The sequence below is a fragment of the Bombina bombina genome, chromosome 5 (genome assembly GCF_027579735.1).
Source record: "Bombina bombina isolate aBomBom1 chromosome 5, aBomBom1.pri, whole genome shotgun sequence".
In the NCBI taxonomy this organism is placed as follows: domain Eukaryota; kingdom Metazoa; phylum Chordata; class Amphibia; order Anura; family Bombinatoridae; genus Bombina; species Bombina bombina.
In genome coordinates, this window is record NC_069503.1 from 973,491,266 (window position 1) to 973,507,073 (window position 15,808).

The 15,808-nt window shown below is 41.6% G+C and overlaps 1 protein-coding gene across 1 annotated transcript in view; it reads left to right on the plus strand.

Moving 5' to 3' along the window:
- Positions 1-15,808, plus strand: part of DECR1 (2,4-dienoyl-CoA reductase 1) — a 364,680-nt gene that overhangs the window by 152,443 nt on the left and 196,429 nt on the right. Inside the window, exon 2 of the mRNA XM_053715187.1 lies at positions 6,527-6,732. Coding sequence (XP_053571162.1) covers positions 6,527-6,732 — 206 coding nt within the window. The remainder of the gene's footprint in view (positions 1-6,526; positions 6,733-15,808) is intronic.

The following is a 15,808-nucleotide window of genomic DNA, read 5'->3' on the forward strand; positions in this document are numbered from 1 at the left end:
CGGACAATATCAGGACTGTAGCCTATATCAACCATCAGGGGGGAACAAGAAGCCCCCTGGCAATGTTGGAGGTTTCAAAGATAATTCTATGGGCAGAGGTTCACTCTTGCCATCTTTCAGCTATCCATATCCCAGGAGTAGAGAACTGGGAGGAGGATTTTTTATGTCGGCAGACTTTTCATCCGGGGGAATGGGAGCTCCATCCGGAGGTATTTGCCCAGTTGATTCAACTATGGGGCAAACCAGAACTCAATCTCATGGCGTCTCGTCAGAATGCCAAGCTTCCTCGTTACGGGTCCAGGGACCCCAAGGCAGCGCTGATAGATGCTCTAGCAGTGCCCTGGTCCTACAGCCTGGCTTATGTGTTTCCACCGTTTCCTCTGCTCCCTCGGCTGATTGCCAAGAGCAAACAGGAGAGAACTTCGGTGATTTTGATAGCTCCTGCGTGGCCACGCAGGACTTGGTATGCAGATCTGATGGACATGTTATCCTTTCCAACATGGACTCTGCCGCTAAGGCAGGACCTTCTACTTCAAGGTCCTTTCAAAACATCTAAATCTAATTTCTCTGTGTCTGACTGCTTGGAGATTGAACGCTTGATTCTATCGAAGCGTGGTTTTTCCGAATTGTTCATTGATACCTTAATTCAGGCTCGAAAGCCTGTCACCAGGAAAATCTATCATAAGATATGGTGTAAATATCTTCACTGGTGTGAATCCAAGGGTTACTCATGGAGTAAAGTCAGGATTCCTAGAATCTTATCCTTTCTCCAAGAGGGATTGGAGAAAGGATTATCTGCTAGTTCCTTAAAGGGACAGATTTCTGCTCTGTCTATTCTTTTGCACAAACGTCTGGCTGAGGTTCCAGACGTTCAGGCATTTTGTCAGGCTTTAGTTAGAATCAGGCCTGTGTTTAAACCTGTTGCTCCGCCATGGAGTTTAAATTTAGTTCTTAAAGTTCTTCAAGGGGTTCTGTTTGAACCTTTGCATTCCATAGATATTAAACTTTTATCTTGGAAAGTTTTGTTTTTAGTAGCTATTTCCTCGGCTCGAAGAGTTTCGGAGTTATCTGCTTTACAGTGTGATTCCCCTTATCTGATTTTCCATGCAGATAACATAGTTTTGTGTACCAAACCTGGGTTTCTTCCTAAGGTAGTATCTAATTAGAATATCAATCAGGAGATTATTGTTCCTTCATTATGTCCTAATCCTTCCTCAAAGAAGGAACGTCTTTTACACAATCTTGATGTGGTTCGTGCTTTAAAGTTTTATTTACAAGCTACTAAGGATTTTCGTCAAACATCTGCTTTGTTTGTTGTCTACTCTGGACAGAGGAGAGGCCAAAAGGCTTCGGCATCTTCTCTTTCTTTTTGGCTAAGAAGCATAATCCGCTTAGCTTATGAGACTGCTGGGCTGCAGTCTCCTGAAAGAATTACAGCTCATTCCACTAGAGCGGTGGCTTCCACATGGGCTTTTAAAAATGAGGCCTCTGTTGAACAGATTTGTAAGGCGGCGACTTGGTCTTCGCTTCATACTTTTTCTAAATTCTACAAATTAGATACTTTTGCTTCTTCAGAAGCTATTTTTGGGAGAAAGGTCTTACAGGCAGTGGTGCCCTCCGTTTAAGTTCCTGCCTTGTCCCTCCCTTCATCCGTGTCCTAAAGCTTTGGTATTGGTATCCCACAAGTAATGGATGAACCCGTGGACTGGATACACCTTTACAAGAGAAAACAAAATTTATGCTTACCTGATAAATTTATTTCTCTTGTGGTGTATCCAGTCCACGGCCTGCCCTGTCATTTTTAGGCAGTTGTTTTTTAATTTTAAACTACAGTCACCACTGCACCCTATAGTTTCTCCTTTTTTCTTGCTTGTCTTCGGTCGAATGACTGGGGGTGGCAGTTAGGGGAGGAACTATATAGACAGCTCTGCTGTGGGTGTCCTCTTGCAACTTCCTGTTGGGAAGGAGAATATCCCACAAGTCATGGATAAACCCGTGGAAATAAATTTATCAGGTAAGCATAAATTATTATTTTTTTTACAAATGTAAAATTGTACCGATATCTTTTTACTTACTGAAAGTAGCTGGTTTTATATATAAAAAAGGGGATGTTTGCATATCATTAGAAGTAAATGTTCTTGACCTTTTATTTTTTTAATAGATTATAATGAAACAAGCTGATCTACATGTTGGGTTGATATGTGACATCATTTTTGGTCTTCAATATGTCAAATCCTTTTAACTGTTATCTTGATATTCCTTGCTACTTCTGTAAAGCAACGTGTAATATACTTTTTAAGCTTTTAATTTGTCAAGAATTGCAATCTCTACACTAGGAAATTAAATAACAGGAGTTATTTTCACCACTGTTCTTTCCACAGTGCTTGATAATTATGTAATTGTTTGCCTCATGAGCATTCTCATGGTCTTTTATATAAGGAAAGTACATGATACAAAAACAGACATTTAAAAAAAAAAATGACAAAACAAGATGTATAAATATTTATTGCCTCCTGTGCAATGAAAGGTGACTTCCCCTCGAAAGAAGATAGATCATATATAAATATCAACATTGTCTTAGAGTTACCACCGTGGTGATCCAATCAGCTTGTGAACTGTTGCGTACATCATTACGCTATTCTAAATGTGTCTTAACTGTAATTACATGAATAGCAGTTAAGCAAAAATACAGTAAGCTCACAAATTCCCTTGAAGTATTTGTCTACCCCAAAGTAGAAGAATAAATGAAACAGACAAAAGCGGAGGATAATTTTTTTTTGTCATCTTAATACCTTGCCTCCAGATATATGCATATATATCTGTGATTGTGCCTCTTTCAGATATTTTTTCTTATGTTTTTTTAGAAACCTACATTGTACCTATTCTGCAGAAGGGTAATCTGCCTGAGCAAGGAGATATGCTACCTTCTGTCCATGTATGGAAGGTGCACCCAGTTTATTCTGATTATACTGCCCAGGATATTTGATGTTCAGCCCATATTATAGGGAGTCTACAATTAGTTTAAGAAGCCTCACAGATGAGATTTTCTATCAGTGTTAGAGATCAGCAAGAAAAGCTCATATCCAGATCCAAAAACTAAAGGAGCTTTTGGGCTTATTATATAATGACCAACAGCTGTAACTAAATCTTCCAGTTTATGTTGAGTGAGTGACAGATATTTTTTTTTTTTGGCACAAAATTCACTAGGGAATAACTAAAAAAAATACTCCCTCTGTGTTAGGGGATGTGATGCCAATCTCTTTAGAGCAGAATATGTTGGTGGTCCTTGGTACCATCAAGTAGGTATTAATCTCCTTTGATGGTGTCACCCCCGTCGCGCCACAACTCCCGACAGTGCTTGGCTGGACATCAGAGGAGGAGTTAAATTACAATCTCCCTACACACGTTGCGTAGTACTGCGCATCTTGCATAGCTAGATAGTAACTCCTCCCGCCCAGCGCGCTACTCAGTGGAAGAAGCTTCCATTGTAAAGCCAGCAGAGGTTGGTATAGTCTTGGCTTGAAATAATGGAATTAAATTATATAAAAAAAGAAAATCTTAAAAAAAAAAATCTTTTATATTTCATTTATTTTCTTCCCTTTGCAAGTCTCTTTGTAGTAATTTTCCTAAATTCTTCAGATGGACTTACATCAATGTTTGTCTTCCTCCCCTCCATCTTCTTTTTTAAAAAAAAATAAATATGAATTATTTTTAATTCTAATAATTTTAATTATTCTAATAAAGTCATTCCACCTGAATTCCAGTAATTGCCATCCAGCCATATCCCCCCAGTAGTATAGCAATTGCCAGTAACATCAGTCGAGGTTATCTCACATCCATATTGAGAGCTTTTTGTTATAAATTAATTTATGACTCCAATGTCTGTCCATGATCATAAGTAGTTTTGAATAATTCCTAACTGGGGAGGTAACTTGGAAGTCTTGTGGTCCTTTTAACCTTAATTCTTTTTTTTCCCAAGTTCTGCTTCTCTGTTTCCAGCTCAAAAGTTTGCGCTCACCCTTCATCTGTCATTTGGAAGTATTCTCTCAGTTCTGTTATTCAGTTAGTTAATTTAAAAAAAATATACAGTTGTGCTCATAAGTTTACATACCCTGGCAGAATTTATCATTTCTTGGCCATTTTTCAGAGAATATGAATAACACAAAAACTTTTCTTTCACTCATGGTAGTGTTTGGCTGAAGCCATTTATTATCAGTCAACTGTGTTTACTCTTTTTAAATCATAATGACAACAGAAACTACCCAAATAACCCTGATCAAAAGTTTACGTACCCTGGTGATTTTGGCCTGATAACATGCATACAAGTTGACACAAAGGGGTTTGAATGGCTATTAAAGGTAACCATCCTCACCTGTGATCTGTTTGCTTGTAATTAGTTTGTGTGTGTATAAAAGGTCAATGAGTTTCTGGACTCCTGACAGACCCTTGCATCTTTCATCCAGTGCTTCACTGACGTTTCTGGATTCTGAGTCATGGGAAAGAAAAAGAATTGTCAAAGGATCTGTGGGGAAAAAGGTAGTTGAAGTGTATAAAACAGGAAAGGGATATAAAAAGATATCCAAGGAATTGAGAATTCTAATCAGCAGTGTTCAAACTCTAATCAAGAAGTGGAAAATGAGGCGTTCTGTTTGATAACATACTGCATTCATCTTGCCATCAATTCTGACCAAATTTCCTGTGCCTTTTTGTAGCTCACACATCCCCCAAAACATCAGCGATCCACCTCCGTGTTTCACAGTAGGAATGGTGTACCTTTCATCATAGGCCTTGTTGACTCCTCTCCAAATGTAGTGTTTATGGTTGTGGCCAAAAAGCTCAATTTTGGTCTCATCACTCCAAATGACTTTGTGCCAGAAGGTTTGAGGCTTGCCACTGTGCTGTTTGGCGTATTGTAAGTGGGATACTTTGTGGCATTTGCGTTGTAATGGCTTTCTTCTGGCGACTCGACCATGAAGCCCATCTTTCTTAAAGTGCCTCCTTATTGTGCATCTTGAAACAGCCACACCACATGTCCTGTATTTCACACAAAGTTATTTGTGGGTCTGTCTTTGCATCCCGAACAATTTTCCTGGCAGTTGTGGCTGAAATTTTAGTTGGTCTACCGGACCGTGGTTTGGTTTCAACCGAACCCGTTATTTTCCACTTCTTTATTAGAGTTTGAACACTGCTGATTTGCATTCTCAATTCCTTGGATATCTTTTTATATCCCTTTCCTGTTTTATACACTTCAACTACCTTTTCCTGCAGATCCTTTGACAATTCTTTTGCTTTCCCCATGACTCAGAATCTAGAATCGTCAGTTCAGCACTGGATGAAAGATGCAAGGGTCTGTCAAGAGTCCAGAAACTCAATGACCTTTTATACACACACACTAATTACAAGAAAGCAGATCACAGGTGAGGGTGGTTACCTTTAATAGCCATTCAAATCAGGGTCATTTGGGTAGTTTCTTGTTGTCATTATGATTTAAAAAGAGTAAACACAGTTGATTGATAATAAATGTAATGACTTCAGCCAAACACTAACCATGAGTGAAAGGAAAAGTTTTTGTGTTATCATTCATATTCTCTGAAAAATGGCCAATAAATCATAAATTCTGCCAGGGTATGTAAACTTATGAACACAAATGTGTGTGTGTGTGTATATATAAATATATATATATATATATATATATATATATATATACACACACACACATTCATTTATTCATTATAGAGGTTTGTACCTTTTTGAAAAAATTCATGTTAGTGGTCCCTGAGGCCCGAAAGGTTGGTGACATCTGCTTTAGAGAATGCTGCTTACCTTGTCTGGTAATAATGCACAGGACATATGATGTGCACATGGGCCAGTCTGTGAATGCAGTCCACTCACAGGTTTTGTACGCATTTTTACTTGTCAGACCGTTGAGAAAACCAATCTTCTGTTAAAGGTTCCACTGCAGTCCCTTACTGATTGGCTATATATCATTGGGGAGACATCACTGGACACATACAACAAATCAGGCCAGGAGGCTGTTAGCCAAAAAGTAAACTGTTTTAGTGAGAGACAGCAGTTTATTTTGTACTTTTAATGCCCATTTAAAATTAGGTATCATGCATTTAAAGAACTATATTTACTAAGTATTTCTTTGAAATTTTAAACTTTTTTTCATCTGTATTAGAATTTTTTTTATTTTTTTTTTAAATTGGGTATACATTTATTATCTTGGTGCGGAAAAAAGAGTTTAATCAACCAGTCTGATTCCCTTATATTGTTCTTGGAATTTAAAATAAATTTTCTTACTGAATCATATTGTTCTTTGCAATTTCAAATTCTAGACTTGAAAATATTTTAATAAAATGTCAAGTTATTGTCATGTTTACAAGAGGAAGGGAAAAAATAGTTTAAAATAGTTGATTCCTGCTTTTTGTTTTGTTTAGATTACTTTTGGTTGTTGCATCCTGTGTTGTTTTTCTATTATGGTCCCTTGTATGAACATTATAGTAATATCTTAGCTCTTTTGTAGGCGTTTAGTAATGGAACACGAGCATTTTCCAGTGATAATAAGGAGCCTCCTCAAGCTAAGTTTTTCCCCCCACTGAAGACATCAATGCTACCTCCTGATTCTTTCAAAGGGAAAGTGGCTTTCATCACAGGAGGTGGGACTGGACTTGGAAAAGGAATGACCACGGCCCTCTCCAGACTGGGAGCTGAGTGTGTTATATCGAGCAGGTAAACCCCATATGCAAAAACTTAGAAATGGGAAACCGTGTTCTCCAGAGAAAATGTTGCCAGTCTGGTGGTATTATAAAGTAGCCAGATGGCGGCAGTGTAATATTTTATAACAACACCGTATATCATTTTCAGCTATCCAAAGTACAAATTAGTTGCATAATTTAACATAAATGCATTTAATTGTTATTGCACAACTGAATTAATTAAACATTTTAATATTGCTAATTTCCATCTAAAGGGGAGGAGAGTCCACGGCTTCATTATTATTATTATCGGTTATTTGTAGAGCGCCAACAGATTCCGCAGCGCTATTAACAAAGGCGGAGTACAAAAAAAAACAGTTATAGGGATCAAATGGGTAGAGGGCCCTGCCATGAGTTGCACTGTTGTAGTCAGCTCTTGAGAAGGTGATCAACAAACAGCTGGACTCTTAAGCTTACATGCTAGGGGGGTTCAGGGGATAGCAATGGAGGAGAGGAACTGGTATAAAGTAAGGTTAGCGTAGGTTGTATGCATCCCTGAACAGTAGAGTCTTTAGGGAGCACTTGAAGCTTTTAAAACTAGAAGAGAGTCTTGTGGAGCGAGGCAGAGAGTTCCACAAGATGGGAGCCAGTCTGGAGAAGTCCTGTAAACGGGAGTGTGATGAGGTGACAAGAGAGGGAGGAGAGTAGGAGGTCTTGAGCAGAGCGAAGGGGACGGGAAGGAGAGTATCTGGAGACAAGATCTGAGATATAGGGGGGAGCAGTGCAGTTGAGGGCTTTGTATGTCAGAGTGAGAATTTTGTGTTTGATCCTAGAGGCAAGAGGAAGCCAGTGAAGAGATTGGCAGAGAGGTGCAGCAGATGAAGAGCGACTTGTAAGGAAGATGAGTCTGGCAGAGGCATTCATTAAGGATTGTAAAGGAGCTAGGCGGTAGGTGGGGAGACCAGAGAGGACAGAGTTGCAGTAATCGAGGCGGGGAGAGGATGAGAGAGTGGATTAAAATCTTAGATTGTGTCTTGTGTAAGGAAGTGTCTAATTTTAGAGATGTTTTTAAGGTGGAAGCGGCAGGCTTTAGCCAAAGACTGAATGTGAGGAGTGAAAGAAAGATCTGAGTCAAATGTGACCCCGAGACATCGGGCATGCGGGGTAGGGGTAATGATGGAGTTGTCGACAGTTATAGAGAGATTGAGGATTCATTCATTACTTGTGGGAATTAAGAACATGGCCACCAGGAGGAGGCAAAGACACCCCAGCCAAAGGCTTAAATACCTCCCCCACATCACCCAATCATTCTTTGCCTTTCTTCACAGGAGGTTAGCAGAGAAGTGTCGAAAGATTCAGAGTTGTCTCTTATGGAGGGTAGTACTCTTCGAAATGGGACTGGAGTTTTAAGTAGTCGTGTCAGACTCTCAGTGAGAGCATGGGTGAAAGTTGGAGTCCAGAGATGCAGGGAGAGTTTTTCTGCGGAACCATCCCGACTCAAAATAACAGCTCCATAAGCAATCGGCGTTGACGAGTTTCGTTGCCTGTTTCCTACACTCAAGTTCATGTCAGGAGTGATGCTACTACACTGTCACACTTGAGAGGCCGTGTTCCTGTTCCACAGCAAAGATTCTGGTAAGATCGTTTCATTTTTATATACATAAGTATAACGCAAGAAGACAGGGTCACAGTGTGACGCCTTTTATCTTGATAGAATCAAGGGTTAATATCCATGGAAGGGGGATTATTGAACAGGGGGGTTTGTACGTAATGTTATTGTTGTGTCATTGCTGCGATATGTGTGAGATGAGGCTCTGGCAATGGTGGACTACAGGTGTCATGTTTGGGAATTACTTATGCGGCCATTTTTTCTCCCTACTACAGGTGTCATTTTTGGGGAATTACTTATGCAGCCTTTTTTCTCCCTAGTGTATGGGCGGTCCTGCGAGGCACTCCATGTGACCGGGTGGGGCCTATTCCACTTCCTTTTCTTGTCCGGAGGGTACAAAAGACAAAGCGTTTTTTCTTTGGTCCGGGTCTAAGGAGGTGGTGAGTGCCCCGGACATTGGAGGTATAAAGGTGCCATTTATATAGTATATCTAGTCCGTAACAAAAGAGTAAGCTATGGAGAACTCTGTTAAAGAGGGACTACCCTCCAATGTGTCAAAGTCTAGTACCTGTGTTTATTGTGAGGAGGTTCTGGTAGATCCACCTGCTCAAATCTGTTCTACATGTCTTGATAAGATTACTACATCTAGAAAGATTAAGATGTTTAGTACTACTGAGCTGTCCGTCCACCTCCTGAGGGTTCTTCGTCCCACGAGGTGCGTTCCCTATGTTCATCTCCGATTACACATGCAGCTCCCCAGTGCATGAATTAGCCTCCTGAGGGAGAGGGCCGCTGGCCGTCAGATTTGCGGATCAGCTGCAAACAGCGGTGTCTGCGATGATTAGTGCCTTATCACGTTCTGCTAAGCGCAAGCGTAGGGTAATACGTGGCCCGGCCCAGGGGTCATCTACTCCAATGGATATCTCTGAAAGACTATCCGCTGACAAGGAGGACTTCGACTCTTCGGAGGACGTTCCTTCTAGGTCAGTGTCCGTGTCATCTAAACCTCCAGCTGCGGAGGAACCAGACTTTAGGTTTAGGATGGAAAATGTATGCTTTCTACTGAAGCAAGTGCTTTCTATGTTGGAGGTTCCGGAACCGAGACTAGCGGAGGAACCTTCGATTCCTAAACTTGATAAAGTATATGAGGACAGGGTGGTGCCTCAGATCTTCCCAGTTCCTGTTAAGATGGCTAACATTATTAAGAATGAATGGGAGAAATTGGGTTCATCCTTTTCCCCTTCTTCTTTTAAGAAACTGTCCGTAAGGTGGATGGGGCTATCTCTATGCTCGCAAATCGTACGACGAATCCTCTCGAGGATAGTTCGTCGTTTAAAGAGCCCATGGATAAAAAGTTAGAAAACATGTTGAGAAAGATGTTTCAGCACACAGGGTTTGTTTTTCAGCCGGCTGGGGCGGTAGCTGCAGTAGCCGGAGCTGCAACGTATTGGTGCGAATCCCTGTCTGAAATGGTCGAGAGGGAGACACCCCTTGACGAGATACTGGATAGAATTAAGGCCTTGAGGTAGCTAATTCTTTCATTTGTGACGCCAATATGCATATTATTGGCCTGAATGCAAAAATATCAGGTTTTTCCGTCCTAGCCCATAGGGCTCTCTGCCTGAAGTCATGGTCCTCGGACATGACCTCTAAATCTAGGCTTCTATCCCTTCCCTTTCAGGGAAAGATCCGATCATACTCTAAGGGATCTACTTTTCGTCCCTTTCGTTCGTTCTGGATGTCATTGCCCAGTTTTACAGGATAGGTTTCAGATCTCATCCGCCCAGGGGCAGATTCCTCCTTTCAAACCTATCTTCAAGACCATTGAAGAAGGACACCTTTCTAGAATGTGTGAGGGATCTTTCTTCCCTTGTAGTAATTGTACCAGTACCTCCAGCACTAGGGATACTATTCCAACCTTTCATGGTCCCAAAGAAGGAGGGCACGTTCCGCCCGATTCTGGACCTAAAATGTTTAAACAAATTTCTGGCAGTTCCATCGTTCAAAATTGAAATGATCAGATCAATTCTGCCCCTAGTTTATGAAGGACAATTCATGACAACAATAGACTTGAAGGATGCTTACCTTCATGTACAAATCCACAGGGATCACTTCAGGTTCCTGAGATTTGCTTTTCTGGACCAACACTTCGAGTTTGTGGCCCTTCCCTTTGGTCTGTCGACGGCCCCGAGAGCCTTCACCAAGTGTTCTAGGGGCACTACTTGCAGTAGCAAGATCCAGAGGCATTGCTGTGGCACCCTATCTGGACGACATCCTAGTCCAGGCACCGTCGTTCAGTCTCGCAGAGGAACACTTGAGGGCTCCTCTTCTTCTCCTCCAGTCTCATGTATGGACGATAAACTCAGGAAAGAGTTCCCTGGTTCCCAGCAACAGGGTGGAATTCCTGGGCATGATAGACTCAATATCCATGAAGATATTTCTCACATATCAGCGACGCAGGAAAATTGCGTCCACCTATCTTGCCCTTCAGGCCTCCTCCAGACCCTCTGTGGCTCAGTGTATGGAGATGATTGGGCTCATGGTATCCAGCATCGATGTCATTCCATTCGCCAGGTTCCATCTCAGACCTCTTCAGCTGTATATTTGTGGCGATCACTCAGATCTAGCCCAACAGATTTTCTCTGGATAATCGTACAAGGGAATCCCTTTCTTGGTGGATCGTCCGGAACAACTGTCTGAGGGGATATCCTTTCTGAGACCGTCCTGGGAGATTTTACCATGGACGTGAGTCTGGCAGGATGGGAGGTGTTTTGGGATGCCAGGATGGCACAAGGAAGGTGGACTTGAGAGGAGTCTCTCCTCCCGATCAATATTCTGGAACTTCGAGCGATCCACAATGCTCTGAAAGCTTGGCCTCTCCTGAGGTTGTTCAGTTTTATCACATTCCAGACAGACAACATTACCTCGGTGGCCTACATCAACCATTGGGTGGGCAAGAAGCTCCCTAGCAATGGCGGAGGTATCTCGGATATTGTTTTTTTTGCAGAGTCCCACAAATGCTCGCTATCAGCAATCCACATTCCGGGTGTGGGACAACTGGGAAGCGGATTTTCTCTCAGCAGACAATCCTTTCATCCTGGAGAATGGTCTCTCCACCCTGAGGTGTTTGCGGAGATCTGTCACAGATGGGGGACGCCGGAGATAGATCTCATGGCATCCAAACTTAATTGCAAGCTACCAAAATATGGGCCGCGGTCCAGGGATTCCCCAGGCAGAGCTGGTCGACGCCTTAGCGGTACCTTTGGGGGTTCAACCTAGTTACATTTTTCCACTGTTGCCACTTCCTACCTCGTGCTGTGGCCTGCATCAAGCAGGAGCAAGCTTCAGCTATTCTGGTTGTTTTCGGCGTGGCCGCGGAGGTCGTGGTTGGCGGTTCTGGTGGGGATGTCATCTTCTCTTGCCATGGGAGGTTACCCTATTGCAGGGATCTGCTGGTACATGGTCCCTTCCCAACATCAAAATCTAGATTCTCTGAAACTGACTGCGTGGAGATTGAACTCTTAGTCTTAGCCATGAGAGATTCTCTGAGAGAGAGTGGATTGATACTCTCATTCAGGGGCAAGAAGCCGGTCACAGTCGTCGCATCTATCATAAGGTTTGGAGGACTTGTCCTGGTGTGAAAACCATGGATATCCTTGGGCACAAGGTGAAGGGTGTCCAGGATTTTATCCTTCTCTCCTGATTGGTTGGAGAAGGGGGCTTGCTGCCAGTTCCTTAAAGGGACAGATTTCTGCGTTATCTGTTTTGTTGCACAAGAGGCTCACAGAGCTTCCTGATATTCAGTCTTTTGTTCAGGGGCTCTGTCCAGATCAGGGGCCTTTCTTTAGACATTCTGCTCCACCATGGAGTGTTGAACTTGGTTCTTAAGGTGTTGCAGAGGGGTTCCATTTGAACTTATTGCACTCTATTGACATTAAGATTTTTTTCTTGGAAGGTTCTCTTCCTGTTGGCTATTGCATCGGCACGCAGAGTATCTGAACTGGTGGCCTTGCAATGTGAGCCTCCTTATCGGTGTTCTTCACACTGGTTTGGGATTTTTTTTCCCAAAGTCGCGTTTAACCAAAACATCATTTAGGAAATATTTGTTCCTTCTTTGTGTCCTAACCCTTCTTCCCCTGCGAAGAGGTTACTTTATAACTTGGATGTGGTTCGAGCCTTGAAGTTTTATTTTCAGGCTACGAAGGATTTCAGACAGTCTACATCTCTTTTTGGAGTGTATTCAGGGAAACGCAAGGGGCAAGAGAGCCTCTTCCACTTCTTTGTCTTTTTGGTTGAGGAGCATGATTCGCTTGGCTTACAAGACAGCGGAACATAAGCCTTCTTAGAGGATCACGGCTCATTCCACTAGAGCTGTGGCTTCTTCTTGGGCCTTAAAGCAGGAGGCCTCTTTGAAACCCAAATTACGTAATTAAAGGGTTATGAATCCCAAATTTTTTTATTTCATGATTCAGATAGAGCATGCAATTTTAAACCACTTTCTTATTTACTTCTTTTATCAATTTTCCTTAGTTTTTCTGGTATCTTTGTTGAAAAGCAGGGGAAGGTCTGTTTAGGAGCCGAACCAGTTCTGAAGCACTATATGGGAGCAGTTTTGCAAGAATGTTATCCATGTAGTTGCGCCAGATGAATACCTAGTTATCTCTTCAACACAGACTATCAGGGGATCAAAGCCAATTTCAATAATAGAAGTAAAAGGTAAATATTTTTTTTAAATGGTATTCTTTGTCTGAATCACAAAAGGAAATTTCTTCTATAAGATACGATGAGTCCACGGATTCATCCTTTACATGTGGGATATTATCCTCCTGCTAACAGGAAGTGGCAAAGAGCACCACAGCAGTCATTCTCTTTGCCTACTCTAAGTACTAGGAAGGGAAAGTGAAAGAGGTGATAAAAATGTAGTTTTTATTTTCTTCAAGCAAGAGTTTTTTATTTTAAATGGTACGGTGTGTACTATTTTCCCTAAGCCACCAGTTGTTTAAGACTTCTGCTGGAGGCTGATGATCTTAGCAGTTGGTTACTAAGATCCAGAGCAGTTCCCACAGAATGGCTGACGAGTACTTAAAGGGACAGTAATACACTCATTTTCATATTAACTGCATATAATAGACACTACTATAAAGAATAAGATGCACAGATACTGATATAAAAATCCAGTATAAAATGGTTTAAAAACTTACTTAGAAGCTTTTCAGGTTAACTCTGTTGAAAAGGCAGCTGGAAAGCCCACTGCAAGCTGGAAAATAAGACACTCCCCCCCCCTTCTTTTGCATATGAAAAGACCCTTTACACAAACAGGAGCAAGCTGGAGAATGTAGCTGACGGTATTCAAATAAAACTTGGGCTTGATTAGGAGTCTGAAAATCAGAGCAATGTTATTTAAAAATAAGCAAAACTATACATTTAAAAAAAAAAAAAAAAAAAAACTTTATGGCTTTATAAATAGATCATCTACAACACATTTATGCAAAGAAAAATGAGTGTATAATGGCCCTTTAAGAAACTTCAGTGTGAGGAACGTTTTTCTTGCTATACAGCAGTGAGGTATGTTCAGTCATTTTTTTCTGGAGAGACTGGGTTATTTCAGAATTGGCTGACAGTATCCCCATGGAGGGAGAGGGTAAGCAGTAATCCTAAAGTTTAAAGAGGAGTATTACCGAGCTTGCATATATGGGCTATAAAAAAATGGTTGACACTGATGTTAGAAATGTTTGTGGGCAAACGTTTTACAATGCTGGGAGTGCAGATAACGTTTTTCTTCTATAAGGTACGACGAGTCCCTCGGATTCATCCTTTACTTGTGGATATTATCCTCCTGCTAACAGGAAGTGGCAAAGAGCACCACAGCAGAGCTGTCTATATAGCTCCTCCCTTAGCTCCACCCCCCAGTCATTCTCTTTGCCTACTCTAAGTACTAGGAAGGGTAACGTGAAAGAACGTGATAAAATGTTAGTTTTTATTTTCTTCAAGCAAGCGATTTTTATTTTAAAATGGTACCACGGTGGTGTACTATTTACTCTCAGGCAGCAGATGGATGAAGACTTCTGCTTGGAGGCTGATGATCTTAGCATTTGTCACTAAGATCCAGACAGTTCCCACAGAGGCTGAGAAGTACAAGAAACTTCAGTGTGAGGAACGTTTTCCATGCTATATAGCATTGAGGGTATGTTCATGGCTCATTTTTTTCTGGAGAGACTGTGGTATTTCAGATAGGCTGACAGTATCCCCATGAGGGTAAGCAGTAATCCTAAGAGTTATAGAAGGGTTTACTAAGCTTGCATAAGGGGCTAATTAAAAAATGGTTGACACTGAGTTTTGAATGTTTGTGGGCAAAACGTTTTGTGAACTGGAGTGGCTTTTAAGACGTTTTTTTTGGGCAATAACGTTTTTGGCAACTTTATTGAGGGTACACTTAGCTTATTTTTGGGGTCTCAGAACCCACATGGCTAGCTTGGAACCGCTCTGGTGCGGTTCATTTAGGCCTACAAAACATCGAGTTGAGATGGCGGGGCCTATTTCTTTCGTGTAATTAGCAAGAGTCCATGAGCTAGTGACGTATGGGATATACATTCCTACCAGGAGGGGCAAAGTTTCCCAAACCTCAAAATGCCTATAAATACACCCCTCACCACACCCACAATTCAGTTTTACAAACTTTGCCTCCCATGGAGGTGGTGAAGTAAGTTTGTGCTAGATTCTACGTTGATATGCGCTTCGCAGCAGGCTGGAGCCCGATTTTCCTCTCAGAGTGCAGTGAATGTCAGAGGGATGTGAAGAGAGTATTGCCTATTTGAATTCAATGGTCTCCTTCTACGGGGTCTATTTCATAGGTTCTCTGTTATCGGTCGTAAGAGATTCATCTCTTTACCCTCCCTTTTTCAGATCGACGATATACTCTTATATCCCATTACCTCTACTGATTCTCGTTTCAGTACTGGTTTGGCTATCTACTATATGTAGATGAGTGTCCTGGGGTAAGTAAATCTTATTTTTTGTGACCTCTAAGCTATGGTTGGGCACTTTATATGTAAAGTTCTAAATATATGTCTTTAAACTTATATTTGCCATGATTCAGGATAATCAGTATTCCTTTATAATTCAGACTGTCAGTTTCATTATTTGGGATAATGCATTTTAATTCAAGTTATTTTTTCATTACCTTGAAAATTCTCAATTGACCATTTTCCCTGCGTGCTGTTAGGCTCGCGGGGGCAGAAAATGGTTGCTTTTTATTGCGTCATTCTTGGCGCTGACTTTTTTGGCGCAAAAATTGTCATTTCCCCGGCGCCGTAGTTGACGCGGAAGTTGTATTCTGTAAACGTCATTTTTTGACGCATGTATTATTCAGGACATTTTTTTTCCCGCCAAAAAATGTGGGCGTCGGGTTTCGGCGTCAGAGGGATGTGGCGTCATACTTGGCGCCAAAGAATATGGGCGTTGTATTTAGCGCCAATAATGTGGGCGTCATTTTGGCGCCAAA